Source organism: Muscardinus avellanarius (assembly GCF_963383645.1).
Source record: "Muscardinus avellanarius genome assembly, chromosome: 13".
In the NCBI taxonomy this organism is placed as follows: Eukaryota; Metazoa; Chordata; class Mammalia; order Rodentia; family Gliridae; genus Muscardinus; species Muscardinus avellanarius.
The window spans coordinates 67,382,596-67,403,257 of record NC_137799.1 but is presented as its reverse complement, the minus strand read 5'-3'; the positions used below and the strand labels follow the sequence as shown (position 1 = coordinate 67,403,257).

General features: G+C 38.6%; 1 protein-coding gene across 2 annotated transcripts in view; it reads left to right on the top strand.

Moving 5' to 3' along the window:
* The window catches only part of RIC1 (RIC1 homolog, RAB6A GEF complex partner 1), a gene marked incomplete at both ends in the record, with an annotated part of 122,331 nt that extends 102,489 nt beyond the window's left edge, over positions 1 to 19,842 (top strand). For both annotated transcript variants that reach the window (XM_080708838.1, XM_080708837.1), the window contains 10 exons: positions 831 to 969; positions 8,340 to 8,456; positions 8,930 to 9,658; positions 11,158 to 11,316; positions 11,405 to 11,541; positions 13,459 to 13,745; positions 14,551 to 14,742; positions 18,061 to 18,238; positions 18,387 to 18,575; positions 19,554 to 19,842. In XM_080708838.1, coding sequence (XP_080564964.1) covers positions 831 to 969; positions 8,340 to 8,456; positions 8,930 to 9,658; positions 11,158 to 11,316; positions 11,405 to 11,541; positions 13,459 to 13,745; positions 14,551 to 14,742; positions 18,061 to 18,238; positions 18,387 to 18,575; positions 19,554 to 19,842 — 2,416 coding nt within the window. The remainder of the gene's footprint in view (positions 1 to 830; positions 970 to 8,339; positions 8,457 to 8,929; positions 9,659 to 11,157; positions 11,317 to 11,404; positions 11,542 to 13,458; positions 13,746 to 14,550; positions 14,743 to 18,060; positions 18,239 to 18,386; positions 18,576 to 19,553) is intronic.
* Between the last annotated feature and the right edge of the window lie 820 nt (positions 19,843 to 20,662).

Below are 20,662 nucleotides of genomic sequence, written 5' to 3'. Positions count from 1 at the left end.
ACTCAGTGAGACCCTGTTTCAAAATAAAGAATAAAAAATAGGACTGACGGTATAGATCAGAGGTAGAATGCCCCTGGGTTCCATCCCCAGTACTGCCAAAAAATAAATAGTTATTCTTAGAACTTCTTCCGGAATTTTTCCTTCTCTCTAATGCCTTATTTCCATTCCTTCTCCCTTATCTATCTCAGGGCTTGGTGGCAGGAAGCAGAGAGGGAGAGAGTAAGGCTCTGCGTTGACATCATGGAGGCAGGAAGCCAGAGAGAGATCACAATCATCAAGGCCATACCCCAGGGACCCACCTTCTTCAGCCACCCCCGACCTCCTAGGCTGACACCTAGTAAATTCATCACAAAGGATTTATGCACTGATAAGATTGCAACTCTCATGACTTAATCACATCAATTTTGAACATTCTACATGAGCTCTTCAGGGGACCATTCTATATCTGACCACAATACTTGCCAGTCCTAATTGAAGATTATTTTGGGAGGAGAGGACAATAAGTAGAAGATATTTGAGTGTATCTTTGAAATCTGTTAATACATAGTAGCATAAAAGGAAGCCGGGCGTGGTGGCGCACGCTTGTAATCCCAGCATTCGGGAGGCTGAGACTGGAGGATCATGGTTCACGGTCAGCCTCAACTACTTAGTGAGACCCTGTTTCAAAATAAAGAATAAAAAATAGGGCAGAGGGTGTAGCTCAGAGGTCAAATGCCTCTGGGTTCCATCCCCAGACCTGCAAAAAAAAAAGAAAAGAAAAGAAAAAGAAAGAAAAGGAAACAAAATCTTGTCATTGTTGTTGAGCTATGAAGGTTTCTTTGTTTTTACAGTTCAAATACCACTGCAGGTATTCAGGTTCTTCAGGAGGTTTCCATGTCACGCTACATTCCTCACCCCTTTCTGGTAGTATCTGTCACTCTGACATCAGTGAGTACAGAGAATGGAATCACCCTGAAAGTGCCACAACAGGTAACTTCCATTGTCAAAACTCTTTGGACTTTATATCTCAATCCTTAGTGTTGATATTAGTATTATTCCTAATAAATAAGTGCTACTAAGTATCTAAGTGTTCCTTGTATGAATATGCTGGGTTGCAGTGGCAAACTAAGACATGAATTATGCTCAACAGTAAACAAATAATTACATGCATAAATATTTTGTGAAGTATGTACTTAAAAAACAGTAATTACTGCAAGTACATATACCAAAAACCTGTTGTAGTCTAAATAATCAGACAAGACTTGTATATCTTTTAGATTAGAACCTGGAGGATGAGGAGAAATTATCTAAGCCAAGAGAAGGAATTTCATGCAGAAGGAACAGTAATGCAAAGGCACAGGGAAGTGAAAGAGTTTCAGAATTCCCGAAACATGCCACGCAAGAGAGGATATGAGTTTTTAAAGATAATATTAAGAAATCAGATGCTTTCCCTAATATGCAAAAGCTAGGGAGAAATGGGGAACAGGAGGAACTCTAGATGAAGAAGGAGATCCTATAGCGGAGCAATTAAGGCCACTTAACTGAGGGGATGGGAGGGAAGAGGGAAACACTCTAAAGCACATAATGTACTTAAGCATATCAGTCACTAAGCCAAGCATGGGTAGGAGGGATATGAAAGGAATGAGGTGGAGATCGTGTAAGGGGCTAATTGGGTGATGTATGCATGTATGTCTCCACAAGTCTTTTATCCCATTAAGATGTATGACTACAATGTACCAATAAAAAAAGATAATATTGATACTTTAGACTTTAATTTCAAATCTAAAGTATTTTAAAGTGAATATTGTTAGATCCAAGCTTTGTAAATTTTTCTCTAAGAAGAAAGTGATCTGGAGTGGAGTAAAATTGTGTGAATAGAGCAGTTAGGAGGGCCTTATAATGATCTAGGTGAATAATATTAGTGGCCTGAACTTGGGCAGTGAAAAGAAAGAAGTCAAAAGAAGTAGAATGGATATACAAATTAGAGGACTCTGTGATTAGTTATGAGGAAAGGGCATAATCACATAGTTTCTGGGCAGAGTAACTAGAAGGGTAATAGTGCTAACAGGATTCAAGTAGCATAACTTCTATCAGGGACCCTTCTATTATTGCAGCAGTTTCAAACTTTATGTAAACTGAGAACTTATTGTCAAAGGAAAATTCTGTGTAGATTTGTCATCCTTGTCTGCTCCGTGTTTTTTTTTTTTTATTGAGGCCTTAACACTCCATAAAAGAGCCTCTTCCACTGCAGTTATAATTTTTGTAAGCTTTTGTTTGTGTGTGTGTGTGTGCGCGCGTGTGTGTGTGTGCGTGTGCGCGTGTGTGTGTGTGTGTGTGTGTGTGTGTGTGTGTGTGTGTGTGTTTGGTACTGGGAATTGAACCCAGAGCCACTCTACCTCAGAGCTATCTTCCCAGATGGATTTTATTTCTTATTGGAAACAGTGCCTCACTAGGTTGCTGAGAGCATCACCAAATTGCTGAGGCTGCCCTTGAACCTGAGATCTTCCAGTCTCAGCCTCCCAAGTACTAGGATTACAAGCATGTGCACCATGCCTGGCTATAAGTTATTATTTAATAAGGATGCAAATTCTGATTTGTTACAGAAAATTCTATTTCCTATTCTTTGGAATAAGAAACAGTAAATATTGTTTTCTCTTATACTTGATGACTTAAAAAATATTTGCAGGCTATCGCCATTCTTTAGCTTTCCATTCTTACAACTTTCTCTGTGTCTTTCATCAGCATGTCAGATATTCACACATATCAAACTAATGTTTTTCTAGACCCCTTAACTTCTCCTTTAGTAGATAAATTTGTAATTTGTTTTCTTCTGTAAAACATGGCTTCTATTTCCTCTGTAGACTATATTTCCTGTTAACTAGAAAGTTATAGTTTATTAGGAAAAATTCTAGTTACATAGATTTGTAGCTAAAAAATATAGAAGGAATATGAGAATTAAAGAATCACCATTTACAGCCTTGAGGAAATAACTAATTTTGGATGAAACCTTTCAGTGAAGAAATCAAGTTGTCTCACCCAAGCCTGAATAACCAGTTATAGCATCACTAAAAGTGGGAAGACCAGATGCAGTATGTTTCCTGAGGTGATATAAGGTTCATGTGAAGAATTACTGCCAAAAGCATAATCAAGTGCCTAGAGTCACCTTCCATTCTTAGGAATTATAGAGAAAAAGGATTAGTCTAAGTTATACCAAAAGGAAGTGGAATGCAGGACCTTCTATAGGATAGTATAAGTTATAAACATGGAGCAAGAGAGGAGCCTTCTAAATTAAATAAGACTTTAGAGCCATAACAACCAATGTGTAAGTTATTTGTGAGGCAAATGTGATAATTGCTGTACCACAGAAACAAGGAAGTAGCTTATTTATATTTTTTTTCAAGCCAGCTACAAAAAGATACTGTTTCTGTCTGGCATGCATGCATTTAGATTACTAAAGGTGTTGCATGTGACCATAACCAGCAGATGAGCAACATTGTCCTAGGACCATCAGAGTTCTGCAAGCTGGGCCACAAGCTTGGAATATAGTAATTACTGGACCTGCTGAGCTTAGATCCACTAGCCACAGAGGCTGGAGGTCAGTGCTGCGCAGTTTCATGTGTTCAAAGTCAGCAGAGCTTCAGTGCTGTTTGTAGGGCATTAAATCCCAACCAGCAGGCTGCAGACTCTGAACAGAACATCATATAGTCTCTGGCTCTGTAGAGTTGGGGTCTGGAAAGCATGACAGCCTGCAGCCAATCAGAGACTCCTTGAAGGCAACTCAGCAAGACTCAGCTCACTGATTAGAGGAAGTATGCTTGCCTCCCAGCCTGGCATTCCAAGCTGCTTCTCAGGAGCCAGAGTTGCTTTGTTAACCCTTCAAGCAGGAGCCTGCATCTCAGTACTCTCACATAGGACTCTTTGAAGGCAGTTTTAAGAGGAAAACTTACAGCACTGAGTGCCCACATAAGAAAAACAAAAAGTCACCAAATAAAACAACCTAATGACATACCTCAGGGGCATAGAAAAACAGGAACAGTCTAATACAAAATCAGTAGAAGGCAGGAGATAATTAAAATCAGAGCAGATATCAATGAAGTAGAGAATAAAAAGAATACAAATGATCCATAAAACAAAAAGCTGGTTCTTTGAAAAGTTTAAAAAGATTGACAAACCCTTAACCAAGCTAACCAAAAAGAATCAACCCAAATTCTTAAAATCAGAAATGAAATAGACATCACCAAAGACAAATAGGAAAATCCAGAGGATTTTCAAACTAGATTTCTAGATACATACAACCTACCTAAATGCAACCAAGAAAACATAGGAAACCTAAACCAACCAATAGGAAGCAAAGTGATAGAAACTGCAATAAAAAACCTACATCAAAGAAAAGTCCAGGTCCAGACAAATTCCCAGCTAAATTTTACAAAACCTTTACAGAAGAACTAAGCTCAATATTTCACAAAGTATTCCATGGAATTCTTTGAAAGAGATGGGATTTTTCCAAACTCCTCCTAACCAGTATTGCCTTAACACCAAAACTGAATAAAAAAATTTTCAAGAAAACTACAGGTCAGTATCACTGATGAACATAGGGACAAAAGTTACAAACAAAATAGTAGTCATGTGCATTCAAAGCCACATCAAGAAAAACGTACAGTATGGCCAAGATGATTCATACACAATACTTATTATTCACCACATAAACAGAATCAAGGACAGAAATCACATGATTATCTCAATAGATATGAGAAAGCATTTGACAAAATCCAATACTCATTCTTGTAATTAAAAAAAAAAAAAACCTTTGCGATCCTCCTGTCTCAATCTCCCAAGCATGGGGATTACAAGTGTGCGCCACCATGCCTAGCCAAAAATTTTAACACTAGCCGGGCGTGGTGGCGCACGCTTGTAATCCCCGCACTTGGGAGGCGGAGACAGGAGGATCACGCAGGTTCGAAGCCAGCCGTGCTGGCGTAAGAGACCCTGTTTCAAAAATATAAAATAGGTCTGGGAGTGTAGCCCGGAGGAAGGAGGGCTTCCAGGAACCCCAGTACCACCAAAAAAAAAAAAAAAAAAAAAAAAAAATTTAACACTAAAAAAAAGAAGAAGAAATATTATCAAAATGACCATTATACCAAAAGGGATCTACAGTGTCAGTGTAATCCCTATCAAAATACAGTGTTATTCTTCACAGACCTCGAAAAGTCAGACATAAATTTCATATGGAGAAACAGACTCAGAATATCCAATGTAATTCTCAGCAATAACAACCATGTAAGAGGCATCACAATTCCTGACCTCAAATTATACTGTAGAATCATAGTAATAAAAACAATATGGTATTGCCGGGCATGGTGGCGCACGCTTGTAATCCCGGCGCTTGGGAGGCGGAGACAGGAGGATCGCGCTGGTTCGGAGCTAGCCTCGCTGGCTTAAGCGATCCCGTTTCCAAATAAAAAGTATAAAATAGGTCGGAGTGTAGCCTGGAGGTAGAAGGGCTTCCAGGAACCCCAGTACCACCAAAAAAAACCAGTATGGTATTGACACAAAAACAGACAGACCATGAGACAGAAGATACAGAAATACCACACTAGCCAGTTGATTTTTGACAAAGATGCCAAACACATATGTTGGAGAAAAAGACAGCCTTTTTAACAAATAGTGTTGGGAAAACTGATTATCCAGTTGTAGAAAAATAGAACTAAATCCTCACCTCTAGCCCTGCATAGGAGTCAACTCAAAATGGATCAAAGACATGGAAATTAGACTAGAGACTTTGAAAATTAGAGGAGGCCATAAACCCAACACTCAAACATGTAGGCATAAGTAGAAACTTGTTCAACAAGACTCCAATAGCTCAAGAAAATAAGACAAGAATGAATAAATGGGATGGCATTAAATTTAAAAGTTTCTGGTCATCAGGAGAAACCAAGAGTCCTTTAAAAAACCTACCAAATGGGGGAAGATCTTTGCCAATCATCCCTCTGATAGAGGACTAATATATGGAATATACAAAGAACTTGAGAGACTTTACACTTAAAAAAAATCAAGAAATGGGCAACTGAAGCCGGGAGTAGTGGTGCATGCTTGTAATCCCAGTACTCAGGAGGCTGAGACAGGAAGATCGCAGGTTCATGGCCAGCCTCAGCTATTTAGTGAGGCCCTCTGCAACTTAGACCCTGTTTCAAAATAAAAAGAATTAAAAATAGGGCTGGGAGTGTATCTTAAAGGTAGAATGCCCCTGGGTTTAATCCCTAGTACCACCCAAAAAAAAGCAATTGAATTGAATCGACACTTGATAGATGGCCAATAAATAATGAACAAATGTTCAACATCATTAGCAATCAGAGAGATGCATATCAAAACTACACTGAGATTCTATCTAACCCCAATCTGAATGGTACTTATAAGAAATCAAAAAACAATAAATGTTGGTGAGGTTGTAGGAAAATTGGAACTTGTCTACACTTGGTGGGATAGCAAATTAGTCCAGCTGCTATGGAGATCAGTGTAGAGTCTTCAGAAAACTTGGAATGGATCCACCATATGATCTGGTTATACCACACGTGGGTATCTTTCCAAAGGGACTAAAATCAGAGAGGTACAGTAATATATGCATATTATTCATTGCAGCACAATTCACAATAGCCATATTATGGAATCAGCCTAGGTGTCTCTCAACAGATGAATGGGTTACAAAATTATGGGATATCCACACAATGGAATTCTCCTCAGCAATAACAATGTTGTGACATTTGCAGGAAAATGGAAGGACCTGGAGAACAGTATGTTAAGTGAGATTAACCTGTCACAAAGGAGGAGGATGAATCATATGTTTTCTCTAATATGTGGAAGCTAGTACATAATTAGGATAGCAGAGAGACTCCAGATAGTGGGGGATGAACCTCAGTTGTGCCAGGGAAGTGACCTAGGGAAAGTGGAGGGAGAAATAAGAGGATCAGTGAAGGAATTGGTACAATAGCTTTCTGTAAATATGTTAAAATACCAGTGTCAATCTCAGTACTCTGTATATTGAAGGGAGGAATGGGCAAGGGGACAGGGGTCAACCAAGTACTGTATTTTTATATATCACTGTCAACATGATTTACATTATGGATGTGAGACTCTAAAGCACCAATAAAGTCATATTAACAATAAATGTTAAAAGTATAAAATATGAGCCAGGTGTGGTGGCACACACTTGTAATCCCAGCATTTGGGAAGCTGAGACAGGAGAATTACAGTTCACAGACAGCCTCAGTTACTACTTAATGAAGCCCTGTTTCAAAATAAAGAATAGGGCTGGAGGTGTAGGTCGGAGGTAGAATGCCTCTGGGCTCCATCCCCAGTATCGGGAAAAATACACACACACACACACACACACACGTGTGTGTGTGTGTGACGTATGGGATTAAGAGAAGACCAAGAACTTCTATTGGTGACAACCTCAACTTCTCTAATATCCCATCTAGATGAATAACTTGAAATTATCTTTGGTTCAGTTCCCTTTTTTTCTGCTTTTTGTGTCTGATAGCAATGTTGTTGTTGTTTTAATGAAAATGCTTTCTGTAAAACAATGCTTCTCAAACTTTAATGTGCATAATTATTTAAATTGGGTAATATGGTTCAGCAGGAAATCATTACACTAGGCTTTCCATCCTGTATAAAATTGTCCATCTGAAAAAAAGGCAGGATATTTTACCTCAAGTCAACACCCATGGCATCTACTTCTCCCCAGTAAACCATCTTAATTAACTCATTAAAATGATTCCTTTATTGGAGAACCACATGTAGTGCTTGTTTTTTGCTTCTCTTTTACCTAGATTTCAAAGCCCTCCTTGAAGGTCTTTTGCAATCCAGCTTTGTTTTCATATCCCTAGTCTAGTGAGTTTGTTCTCATCTTCCTAGTAAAATTGTTCTATCCTAAGTCCATGTCTTTATTTATATTGCATGCTCTAACTAGAGTACCAACCTTTTCCCTTCTATCCATATTTATCTTCCTAGTCTTTCAAGTCCTACCTCATCCTTTATGTCTTCTTTAGCTATGCCACATACATCAGTGAAATTATCTCTCATTTATTATTAACTTCTTAGTCTCTTTATTTTTCTGGATAATTCAGCTGTGCCCTCAATTTTATGTTCACTGGTATTGCTCATTAATTGTGATTAAATCTAATAAACCTTGTTCTACTCTAGCCAGAAACTCTTTGTATTCCCATAGAACCTAGCAGAATGACTGTATATGGTATAACCTCAATAAATATTGTTGGTTTATCAATATACCATTTGGCTTGGGGAGAATGCCAAAAAATACCTATAAATGAGTATGAATCCAGTTTCTTTTCCTGACATTTCAGGCTCGTGATGCAGAGAGCATTATGCTGAACCTTGCGGGACAGCTCATCATGATGCAGAGGGACAGGTCAGGCCCTCAGATCCGGGAGAAAGACAGTAACCCTAACCAAAGGAAGCTTGTGAGTAAAGTGCGAGTCATTTCAAATATTAAGTAGGGATGAGATTACAATGAAGGAATAAAAGAATTTAAGAAGAGAGTAATATCTTGTGATTTGGAAACTAATAAATTACATAAAGTCTCTGAGTATAAGGCTATTTGTGAAGGATAAAGGATAAGGTTCTGAAATGTTAATAAAATATTCTATAGTCCAGATGTTACTACTTAAGCATTATAAATTGTAAATTTTCATAGAAAAATTAGGGTAGATTACAAATTTCATGGAGTTTTCTTTTTAGATTTAAGTGTATCTACTTTAAAAGATAGGGAAAGACAAGGTACTGTTATTAACTTTAATTCTAAATATATATCTGCTGATTTTCTCAAAAAATTGTACTGTCACTTTGGGAAGATCTAGTAAACCACTCCCTAGAAACTTAAGAACCTAGAAATTCAATAGGAAAAAAATCCTGATTCTTTTCTCTCCTTCTCCAGCTGCCGTTCTGCCCTCCTGTTGTACTAGCCCAGTCTGTTGAAAATGTTTGGACTACATGTCGAGCAAATAAACAAAAACGTCACCTTCTGGAGGCCCTCTGGCTGAGCTGTGGTGGTGCTGGGATGAAAGTTTGGCTTCCCCTCTTCCCCAGGGACCACCGCAAGCCTCATTCCTTCTTGTCCCAGCGAATTATGCTGCCTTTCCATATCAATATTTACCCACTGGCGGTTCTCTTTGAAGATGCATTGGTCCTTGGTGCTGTCAATGACACTTTACTGTATGATTCTTTGTACACTCGGAACAGTGCTAGAGAGCAGCTGGAGGTGCTCTTCCCTTTCTGTGTTGTGGAGAGAACCTCTCAGATCTACCTCCACCACATTCTACGTCAACTTCTGGTCAGGAACCTTGGGGAACAAGCCTTGCTCTTGGCTCAGTCCTGTGCCACGTTACCTTACTTCCCTCATGTGCTGGAACTCATGCTCCATGAAGTGCTGGAGGAAGAAGCTACCTCACGGGAGCCCATTCCCGACCCCCTGCTTCCCACTGTGGCAAAGTTTATCACCGAGTTCCCCCTCTTCCTGCAGACAGTCGTGCATTGTGCCAGGAAGACTGAATATGCCCTGTGGAATTACCTTTTTGCAGCTGTTGGAAACCCCAAGGACTTGTTTGAAGAATGTTTGATGGCTCAGGATTTGGACACAGCTGCCTCTTACCTTATTATTTTACAGGTAAAAACCTCTATTCTTGTAAAAGTTAAAACTTCTATGTTGGCACTATGATTGTGTTTAAGGAATAATCATATTTTCTCTTTGGTTTGTGTCTTTCATTTTGAAGAACTCAGTCTTGTTAAATGATCACAGATGTATAAAGGTGCATTATAAAGGTATTTTAGCCTGGCATGGTGATGCACATTTGTAATCCCAGTACTTGGGAGGTTCAGGAGGATCCAGGTTCGAGACCAGCCTCAGCTACTTAGTGAGCCCCTCCACAACTTAGTGAGACCCTTTATTCAAAAATAAAGAATAAAGCCAGGCATGGTGGCACACGCTTGTAATCCCAGCATTTGGGAGGCTGAGACAGGAGGATCACAGTTTGCAGACAGCCTCAGCTACTTAGTGAAACCCTTTGCAATTCAGTGAGACCCTGCCTCAAAATAAAGAATAAAAAATAGGGCTGGGGTTGTAGCTCAGAAGTAGAATGTTCCTGGGTTCTATTCCCAGTACTGCCAAAAAAAAAAAAATAAAAAGAATAAAAAATTGGGTTGGGGGTGTAGCTTGGAGGTAGAATGCCTCTGTGTTCAATCCCAGAACCACAAAAAAGGGTATATTATTCTATTCATAAATAGACCTAAAAGCATATCAGTAATTTCTGAATGTAAATTTAAATAATACTGAAGAATTTTTTATTATTTTGTTGTAATCCATATACTGTATACATATTACATAAGAAATATCACTAACATGTAAGAAACATAGTGAAGAAAGTATTATTTTGGACATTAGCACGTTATCTGCACTCACCATGGTAATAGACTTTTTTTCTTCTAGAGTACAATTGCTGAGGGGATACTGAGTAGACCTGGGTCATAACATAGCATATTAGACTCTCCATGGCAAGCTTGGGGCCTGCCACAGCAACAGAAACACATGATTTTTCTGAAAGTAATGGGTTCTTTGACACTTCTGAAGACTTGTGCATTATATACTTTACAAAAGACTTGATAGTCCCGTAAGTCCAATATGTATTTGATAGGCTACACTTAAAGGTTCTTTCAAATTACTACAAAGTCATAGTCATTGATTTAAGAAGCTAAGCATAAACCTGATATAAATAAAAAAATTTCCTGTCAGCTTATTTGCTTTGGACAACTGACTGACAGTAGAGGAGATAGACAAGCAGAGGCTCATGACCCTGAGATGCTATGATTCTTTGGCTAGCCTTTAAAAAAAAAAAAAAACTGCAGAATAATAAAAACTGAATCAAAATAAATGCTGCTGGGTTTTTTGTTTGGGGTCACTCTTTAGGCCTTCGGTGATTTTTCTAGTAATGGAATTGGAAACTTTTAGAAGAATTACTAAATTGCTATGGATTTACAATTAAACTTGTCTGTTCAACTATTAACTAGTTATATTCCTTGGGTTTAGGAAGTATGGAGAAAAGAATTATATATATCTTCCCAAATCATTTAGTATAAGAGGAATGCTATCTTTTTTGGCTATTTTTATAGAATATGGAAGTCCCAGCAGTAAGTAGGCAACATGCCACCCTTCTGTTCAACACAGCGTTGGAACAAGGCAAGTGGGACCTATGCCGACATATGATCCGATTTCTGAAAGCCATTGGCTCGGGAGACTCTGAAACACCTCCATCCACGCCTACAGCTCAGGTTAGTAGCAAAACTGTACAGCTTCATTAGGCCACATGCCCACAGGGTATCTTTGTCTAACTGAAACATACATTGTGTGTAATCATAGGAACCCAGTTCAAGTGGTGGATTTGAATTCTTCAGGAATCGAAGCATCAGTTTATCCCAGTCAGCTGAAAATGTTGCTCCTAGTAAATTCAGTTTACAGAAAACACTGAGTATGCCATCTGGTCCTTCTGGAAAAAGGTAAAAGAATTAAGAGCCATTACTAATATTAGGGTATCCGTGGCACATTCTATTTCAGGGCATTTATAAAATTAATCCTTATGAAAAAAAACTTAATCCAATTGCAGATCTTTTTTTCATTCCCAAAAGTCAGAGACCCTACAGAAGGCATCCCTTTTTCCTTGGCCATGCATTTACTTCTATACATTTTGTGTAATTTTTGTGCCTTTGTACTAAAGTAGGTCTTGGTGAAACCATTCTGAAAGCAACTAACTTTGAATTGACTCTAATGACAGAGGGTCAGATAATCTGCAGATGATCCAAAAGACTTATTTTTTGTGTGGTAGTACTGGGGATTGAACCCAGGGGCATTCTACCTCTGAGCTATTCCCCCAGCCTTTTATTCTATCTTTTGAAACAAGGGCTCACTGAGTTGCAGAGGGCCTAAGTAGCTGAGGTTTTCCATGATCGATCCTCCTGTCTCAGCTTCCCAAGTACTGGGATTACAAGCTTGCACCACCACACAAAAGTCAGTAGCTTTACCCTTCCTTCCAGCTTTCTCTTCACAAAATATAATAATTTAATATTCATATTTCTTTCCTATGATCCTTTGGTTAGGGAAATCATATTAAACAGTGGTAGAGCCCAAAAAATGTATAGATGAAAGGATGGCTATGAATTCACATTGAAATTTAAAAATTATTAAAATTTCCTCTGGTTTGCTGAGGTCGGTCCTTGTACTCTTTCCTGTGTTATATGTTTTGTTCTTGTTTTTTCTCTTCCTTAAGCCTTTTTCTTAAATTGTTTGTATTCTTACTACATTGCCTGTCACACAGTAAGAGCTTATAGAACATTTCTTACTGTGATATATATATTTATTTTTCTTGCTTTCTCTTACCACTGGCCATAAACACACCCCACACCAAACACAATAATCCTATGCTGACATAAATAAACTACAGCCATGGAGGGCTGTAAGCTATTGCCAGGCAAACAGTGTCTTCTCAGTCATACCCTGAACTTAAATATTGGGCAGTAACTTACAAAGTATGCTCTCTATGCCAGGTACTGTTCTGGGCATATTCATACACAGGTCTTCTAATCCTTACAATTTCATGAGGGTTATTATCCCACTATACAGGTTAAAAAAAAAAAAAAAGGCTCAGAAAAATAAACTTGGTTATGTTCATAAAACTAATAAGTGGCTTAGCCAGGTATGGTGGCACACTCTTGTAGTCCCAATTTTGGGGATACTAAGTCAGATGGATTACAGGTTCAAGGCCAGCCTTAGCAACTTAGACCTAATTTCAAAGTAAAAATATAAAGTAGGGCAGGGCATATAGCTGAGAGATAAAACACCTCTTGTTCAATCCCCAGACACACACTTCTCCCCCACCCCCCAACAAGTAGCAGAGTCGAAGAGTTAGGATCTGAACCCAGGCAATCCTGCTATAGAGCGGCTCTTTTCCACTCCACTGTATACTACCTCTCAGTGAGGGCACCACATTACCTGATCACTAAGCCAGCTAAGCCATATCAGCCTATGATCAAGAGATGATAGACTATATTTAGTTGTCATTAATTTTTTTAAATCAGTTTTATTTTCATTATGTCTACATAAATCATAGACATTTAATTTTATTTTGCATATTTTTTAGTTTCTTTGATCAGACTTTTTTATTGATCTTTTCAAATACGGCATTTATTTGCTCTTTTTATTTTTCCTATTGCATGGATTTATTCTACGTATTAGTCTTACTCCGCTGCAAGTCTGTAAAAGATCATGGTAACACATAGAGGAGAAGCCCTGATGCTTTTTTTTTTCAGTCAGAATTAAATAATGGATCTCTTACTTCCTTTTCAGCACAACTGCCTAAATGTATGTGAAGCCCCCTCTAGTAAAGATTATTCTGTAGCTTTTTTCTGTTACTCTTATAGATGGAGCAAAGACAGTGACTGTGCTGAGAACATGTATATTGACATGATGCTCTGGAGACATGCTCGGCGTCTCTTAGAAGATGTGAGGTTAAAAGACCTTGGATGTTTTGCAGCCCAGCTAGGCTTCGAACTAATTAGTTGGCTGTGCAAAGAACGTTCCCGAGCTGCCCGGGTAGACAACTTTGTGATAGCCCTTAAGAGACTCCACAAAGATTTCCTGTGGCCACTGCCCATCATCCCAGTCTCTTCTATCAGTTCTCCTTTCAAAAATGGAAAATACCGAACAGGTAATATTGACTTCTTGACACTTTTACAAGGAGAATTGTATAGTAATCCAATTATTTGGACATTTTGCTGTCATTTGGCATTTAAGGAAGTCTTTTCATATCAAACTCAAAAGCCCACTTTATATACATCAACTGGAATACCATTTGACCAAAGATGAAAATAAAGCAAAATTCTTTTAACTTAAAAATCTAACTCATAAATCGAACAGTGTATCTTAAGATTATAAACAAGTTGAGAGTTGGCTGAGTGTATGCACTACCATGCTTACTTTATTGTGGGAAAGATGCTGGAACTGGTTAGTTCCAAAATAAACTAAATTGTGATTTACCTGATCGCATTCATTCCAGGGAAATAGTAAAAATGCATCTTTTGACAACTCGGGCCATCTTCTAAACTAGGAGAGGATAAAGTAAAACTATATTTGAGTGAATTCAAGAAAAATTAAAAGATAAAAAATTTTCATTTAATATTTTTATGAAGACTGCTCTCATGAAAATTAAAAACTTTTTATTGTGGTATTTGGAAATAAAGGCAAATCCACAGAATAAAGTGTGGTCTAGTTCTAGTAAGAAATACAATGATATGACTGTTAGATAGCATTTATATGGTCAGTCTGTTCTGTTATAATTCCATATCCCTAGTTTTGGGGTGAGTGATACAATGTAAGATACCAATGTAAGAGCAACTAAGAGATGGGGATGGGTAGGGGGACTGAATTGGAAATGGCAGTGAGTGAATCCCCCTCCCTCCCAATTATTAATCATTTGCATTTGCTTTTTGTGTTTTTTTGGACCTGCCCTGCAGTGGGAGAACAGCTGTTAAAGTCTCGATCAGCTGACCCTTTTATAAACGTTGAGATGGATGCTGGCATCTCTAATATCCAACGAAGTCAGAGCTGGCTGACCAACATTGGCCCTACTCATCATGAGATGGATACAGCCTCATCCCATGGACCACAAATGCAAGATGCTTTTCTGTTACCATTATCTAATAAAGGTAAGTGTGCTTTTTAAGTCCTAGCTCTTCTAAAGCTCCTTTGGAAAAAATTTTGATGTGCTGCATTTTTTCAGAGATAGAGCTTCATTCTTTAAACATCCTGGACGATCAACTGTATTAGTATCTGCTGGAGAGGTGGACAGTTACTAGGACAAAGTTGAAATTGGCCTTGACTGCATATTGCCTTACTTATTTTAAATGTATAGGTGATATTTCAGTACAGAGCAATATTAATAGATGAATTTTTGCAGTCAGCTTTGATATTATACAAACACTAACTTTGAAACTCAAGTAGGCAAAATGTTTTCCCCAAATAAAGAATTTATGTGTGTATGTATGTGTTTTTTGTTTGGTTGGTTTTGGTTTTTTTTTGTTTTGTTTTGATTTTGTTGGGAATTGAACCCAGGGGCATTCTATCTCCAAGCTATACCATCAGAACAATTTTAATTTTTTTAAACTGGAAACAGGGTCTAAGTTGTGTAGGGCCTCACTAAATTGCTTAGCCTATGATCTTCCTGTCTCAGCCTCCCAAGTACTGATATTACAGGCATGCAACAGTGTGCCTACTAAAGAATTCCATTTTTATCATAAGTAGAGCTACATCACAAAAGACACTTCATTATCATTATTTCTCATTTGTGGAAATTTGCCTTTTCTTGTGTTACGTGTTTTAAGTTCCTGCATAATATCCTTGTTTTGCCTTATACCCTTCAGACCCTAAAATATTTGCTGTCTATTTACAAAAGTTATACACCAGCCTTGGCCCTATAGTAATGGATAGATTACAAACAGAAGAGGTTTTAAAGCAATTTTTGTTGTTGTAGGATTATGAAATATAGGACCTTAAACAATAAATGGTCTGATTTTTTTTAATTTTTGCCCTCTTTTAAAAACAGGCCTCTTAATGTTAATTAGGCCTACCCTACAGTTTAATTATCAGTTTGTTATCACTGTTACCTGAGCTTCTGTCATGTGAAGTGGCTTAAAACTGCCATTTCTTTTTAATTGTGAAATACACATGAAATTTACCATCCTAACCATTTTTAGGCCAGTTTTAGTTTAGGCCAGCCTCATCAACTTAGCAAGACCTGTTCCAACATAAAAAGGGCTGAAGGTCTAGCTGAGAGGTAAAATGTCCCAGGATTCAATCTCCAGTACCCCCTCAAATTATATAGATTGGATATAAATGGATACAGTAGCCATCTTAATGAGTTTAGGTAGTGCCATTACTTCTTTTAGAGAATTTTTCTGTTGTTTATTTGTGGTGGTGGGGATCAAACCCAAGAACATTCTGCCTCTGGGCTAAATCCCCAGCCTTATTATTTATTTTTTTTTTCCAGTACTAGGGATGGAACCCAGGGGTATTTATCCTCTGAGCTATACCCCTGCCCTATTTTTTATTCTTTATTTTGAAACAAGGTCTCACTGAGTTACAAAGGGTTTCACTAAGTAGTTGAGGCTGTCTGTGAACTGCGATCCTCCTGTCTCAGCCTACCAAATACTGGGATTACAAGTGTGCATCATCAGGCCCAGCTCCCAGCCTTATTTTTTATTTTAATTTTTTCTTTCTTTTGCAGTACTGGGGATTAAACCCAGTGGCATTCTACCTATGAACTACATTTATTTTTTAAACAGGGTCTCACTAAATTGTGGATGGCCTAAGTAGCTGAGGCTGGCCGCAAACCTGCAATCCTCCTGTCTCAGCCACCTAAGTACCAGGAATATAAGCATGTGCCACTACGCCCACCTCCCCAGTCCTGTTTCATTTTTTATTTTGAAATAGAGTCTCACCAAGTTGCTGAGGCTGACCATAAACCTGCAATCCTATCTCAGCCCCCCACACCTGGCTAAGAACCTAATTAAAGATATAAATTCTAATATATTTAAAAAGCAAAGATAATAATAGTATAGTGGACCCCTTTCCCTAGCTTTATTGCCAACTCATGGCCAAATATGTCTACCTCCCCTCTGCCTTATTTAATTGAAGCAAATCCAAGTCACTTATTTTATCTGTAGATATTTTAGTATGTATCCTACAAGAACTCATAAAAAATAACCATGTCATTATCATCTTTCTAAAAATTTAATAATTCCTTAATACTATCAAATACCCAGTATATATTCAGATATCCAATTGTTTTATGTCATAAATTTTTAGTTTTTATCAAGAACCAAATAAAATCTATACCTTGTAATTGTGTTTTTAATTTTCTTTCAAGTGTTATCCCCCACCCCTGTAATTATTTCCCACTTGAAATTTATTCACTGTGGAAATTTGCTCCCGTGGATTTATTCACAGTATGGATTTTGCTGAGTATGTCTTTATGGTTTAGTTTAACAATTTCTTCTCTATTTTCTGTAAATTGGTAGGTGAATCTAAAGGCTTGATCAAATTCTAGCTAGATTTTTTTAGGAGAGCCAAGAGAACTACTGCCTTATGGTACTGTTTTTCATCCAGAGGTATATAATATCACTCTGCTGATTTTTTAAAGTATCTACTATTGTTCATGTAACATGGCTGTTTTAGCCATAGATTTAATGTTGTGGTTTCAGAATCCCAAGGAAAGCCAGGTGTGCATGCCTGCAATCCCAGTACTTGGGAGGGTGAAACAGGAGGATTATAAGTTCAAGGACATTCTCAGCAAGTGAGACTTTGGGGTTATAGCTCGAAGTACAATGCCTCTGGGTTCAATACCAGTAAAATACACACACACACACACACACACACACACACACACTCACTCTCTCTCTCTCTCTCTCTCTCTCTCTCTCTCTCTCCCTCCCTCCCTCCCTCCCTCCCCCTCCTTCCCTCCCCCCCAAGGAGAAATTAACATCTGAGAACAACTATTTTGGGGGGTTTTGTTTCAGTTTTGGTACTGAAGCTTAAACAGGGCTGTTCTACCTCTGAGCTATACTACCTCATCCATTTTTTTTTTTAATTTTTTTTTTGGTAGTACTGGGGTTCCTGGAAGCCCTTCTACCTCTGGGCTACACTCCCAGACCTGTTTTTTTATATTTTTATTTGGAAACAGGGTCTCTTAAGCCAGCGCGGCTGGCTTCAAACCTGCACAATCCTCCTGTCTCTGCCTCCCAAGCACGGCTCCATGCGCCACCATACCTGGCTCCATTTTTATTTTGAAACATGATCTTGCTCAATTGCTGAGGCTGGCCTGCAATCACCCTGTCTCAGCCTCCCAAATACTGGGATCAGGCGTATACCACCATGCCTAGTCTTAAGAACAGCTAACTTTTTTAATTTAAAAAAAAAGATATTTTCTACATGAAACTGGTTTATAACTTTTGGGAGTTCTTCATCAGGTGACGAATGCAGCATTGGTTCAGCTACAGACTTGACTGAAAGTAGCTCCATGGTGGATGGGGACTGGACAGTGGTGGATGAAAATTTCTCTACACTCAGTTTGACTCAGTCAGAGTTAGAACACATCTCCATGGAGTTGGCAAGTAAAGGACCTCACAAATCCCAGGTCCAGCTACGGTGAGTTTCTCAGCTCTTTGAAAGCACACAGTGCCTGCTTGGGGTATATGTGCAAATGGAGTAGAGAATCTACTTTCCTGATGATCACTCTTTCTGTATACCTGTAGGGCCTTTTTAGCATAGTGTTTTGTTTCTGCTTTATACATAGGTATTTGCTCCACGTTTTCATGGAGGCCGGATGTCTGGACTGGTGCACTGTTATAGGTCTAATTCTGAGAGAATCCTCAGTAATCAGTCAGATTCTGACCATTGCACAGTCTTCAGAGGCAGATGGAGAGATGTTACAGAACATCAAGACAGGGCTACATGCCGTGGATCGATGGGCCTCTACAGACTGGTGAGTGATGTTCCTGTCTTTTCATTTAAGGCTTATCGTTTGGATGTTTTTAGGTTAATAGAAATAAAAATGTGTCCATATTTAAGGCGGTTTTCTTTAGTAACTAATCTATACCCAAATATTTGAATAGGAAATCTGTTAAGGTTTATAGTATTGGTCAGTTTATAATGTGAATGCATGTCACTGACTTATGATTGGTACAGTACAAATGACCTTAGACTAGATTTTAAGATTTGTGGATCTGTGTAAGTGAAGATTATAACATAAAAATGTCCTCTTAAAAAGACTGAAAAATTAATCTAACTTAATATTCCATGGCAGCTACTAAGCATGTCCAAATTTAGTAGATGAAAATTCAAAACCTTAAATGCCAGCCCTATCTTTGTCACCAGTTATATGTGGATTTCAGATTATTTACTTCCCTTAGGTAGATCTGGTTATCTGGTTTTCCTTAATTGCCAGATGCATTTAAGTTAGATGTTCTCTTAAGGTCCTTTTTTTTATTGGCCCATGTACTCTTTTTTTTTTTTTTTTTTTTTTCCCTGTTCTGGGGATGGAACCCAGGGGTATTTTACCTCTGAGCTACACCCCCAGTTCTTTTTTAAAATTCTTTATTTTGAAACAGGGTCTCTGAGTTGCAAAGGGCCTTACAAAGTAACTGAGGCTGTCCAAGGACCGCGATCCTCCTGTCTCAGCCTCCCAAATGTTGAGATTACAAGCATGCGCCACCACACCTGGTTAAAAATATTTTTAATTAGTTTAAGTGTCAGTCTTTGTCCCTACTGCTCAGAAATTTAAGACTTGGACTGTGCTATCTATATACAGCTCCCTCAGTACTAGGAGGGCACGCATGAAGCCTTCTTTCCCCTCATAATCTATCATTTTCTTTACTGTATCAATGTTGAGCAATTTATCCATAACCCTCTACCAAGTCTTGTGAATTATAGCAGATGAAAATTAATTTTTCCCTCTACTTAGCCCTGGATATAAGCCATTTTTAAACATCATTAAGCCACAACTGCAGAAGCTCAGTGAGATAACAGAAGAGCAAGTCCAGCCTGATGCCTTCCAACCAACAGCAGTGGGTAAGACTCCTGAACAGACCAGCCCCCGGGCAGAGGAGAGCAGGGCCTCCTGCAGCCATGGAAGCAGCCCCCAAAGTGAAGTTGGGGGAAGCAATATGGCCAGCCGGAAAGAGGAAGACACAGCCCAAGCAGAGGAGGAAGAACTATTTCAGGATGGGACTTATGACTGTTCTGTGTCCTAACAACAGTGAGGCCACCTCACAACAGGCAGTATTACTTAAGAGCATCATGCACCTGAGTACACTGTGACCTCGCTGAATGGTTTATAGGGGAAAGAACTAGCTTAGAGACTCTTTGGTCAAGTATTACTAGATTTTAATGAGCTCTTTCTCTGAGCAGTCTCTTGGCCCCTTGAAAATGTGATATCAAATAAAGCATCTTTCATAAAAAAATTAGAATATTGTACAGATATACACGAGAATATTTTGGTTTTAATCAAAGGTTGGTGGCTCTTAAACATATGGATTCTTTTGGCTGATGAGCCTGCTTTTCACTACTTCTAGCTTCTTATAGGCTTGGGGTTCAGTAAGAGTCTCGACTGCTTTTTAAAAAGTAAGTGCTAAGGTGCTTACTGTAACTGATCAGGTACTTGACGCTGTGCGCTTCCTTGAGGAGCTCCCCAGCTGGCCCTTCTGCCTGTGCCAGTGCAGTGGCGATGTTCTCTGGCTTTACCAGCCCAGCCCTGGGTTGATGGAAGCTTTTTCACCTGTGAGTTAATGTTCCTGTTTTAGCAAGCTTGATTCCTACTAGATCAAAGTGGGCAGAGGTGTGAGGGGTTCTTACCAATTATGCTGACACCACTATACTATTTTGTATCAAAGAATTATATCTTTTTGTGAATATCCTATGTAAATATACTCAAAGGCAGTGTTCATATTTTTAAGGCTTGTATTATAATTTGTAAGGTTTTATGCTGGATTCTGCATGACTATACTCACTCACTCTTGGAACAAAGGCAGGGCTCGCTCTTCTTCCCAAAAATGAGCAGTCACTGCCTCTTAA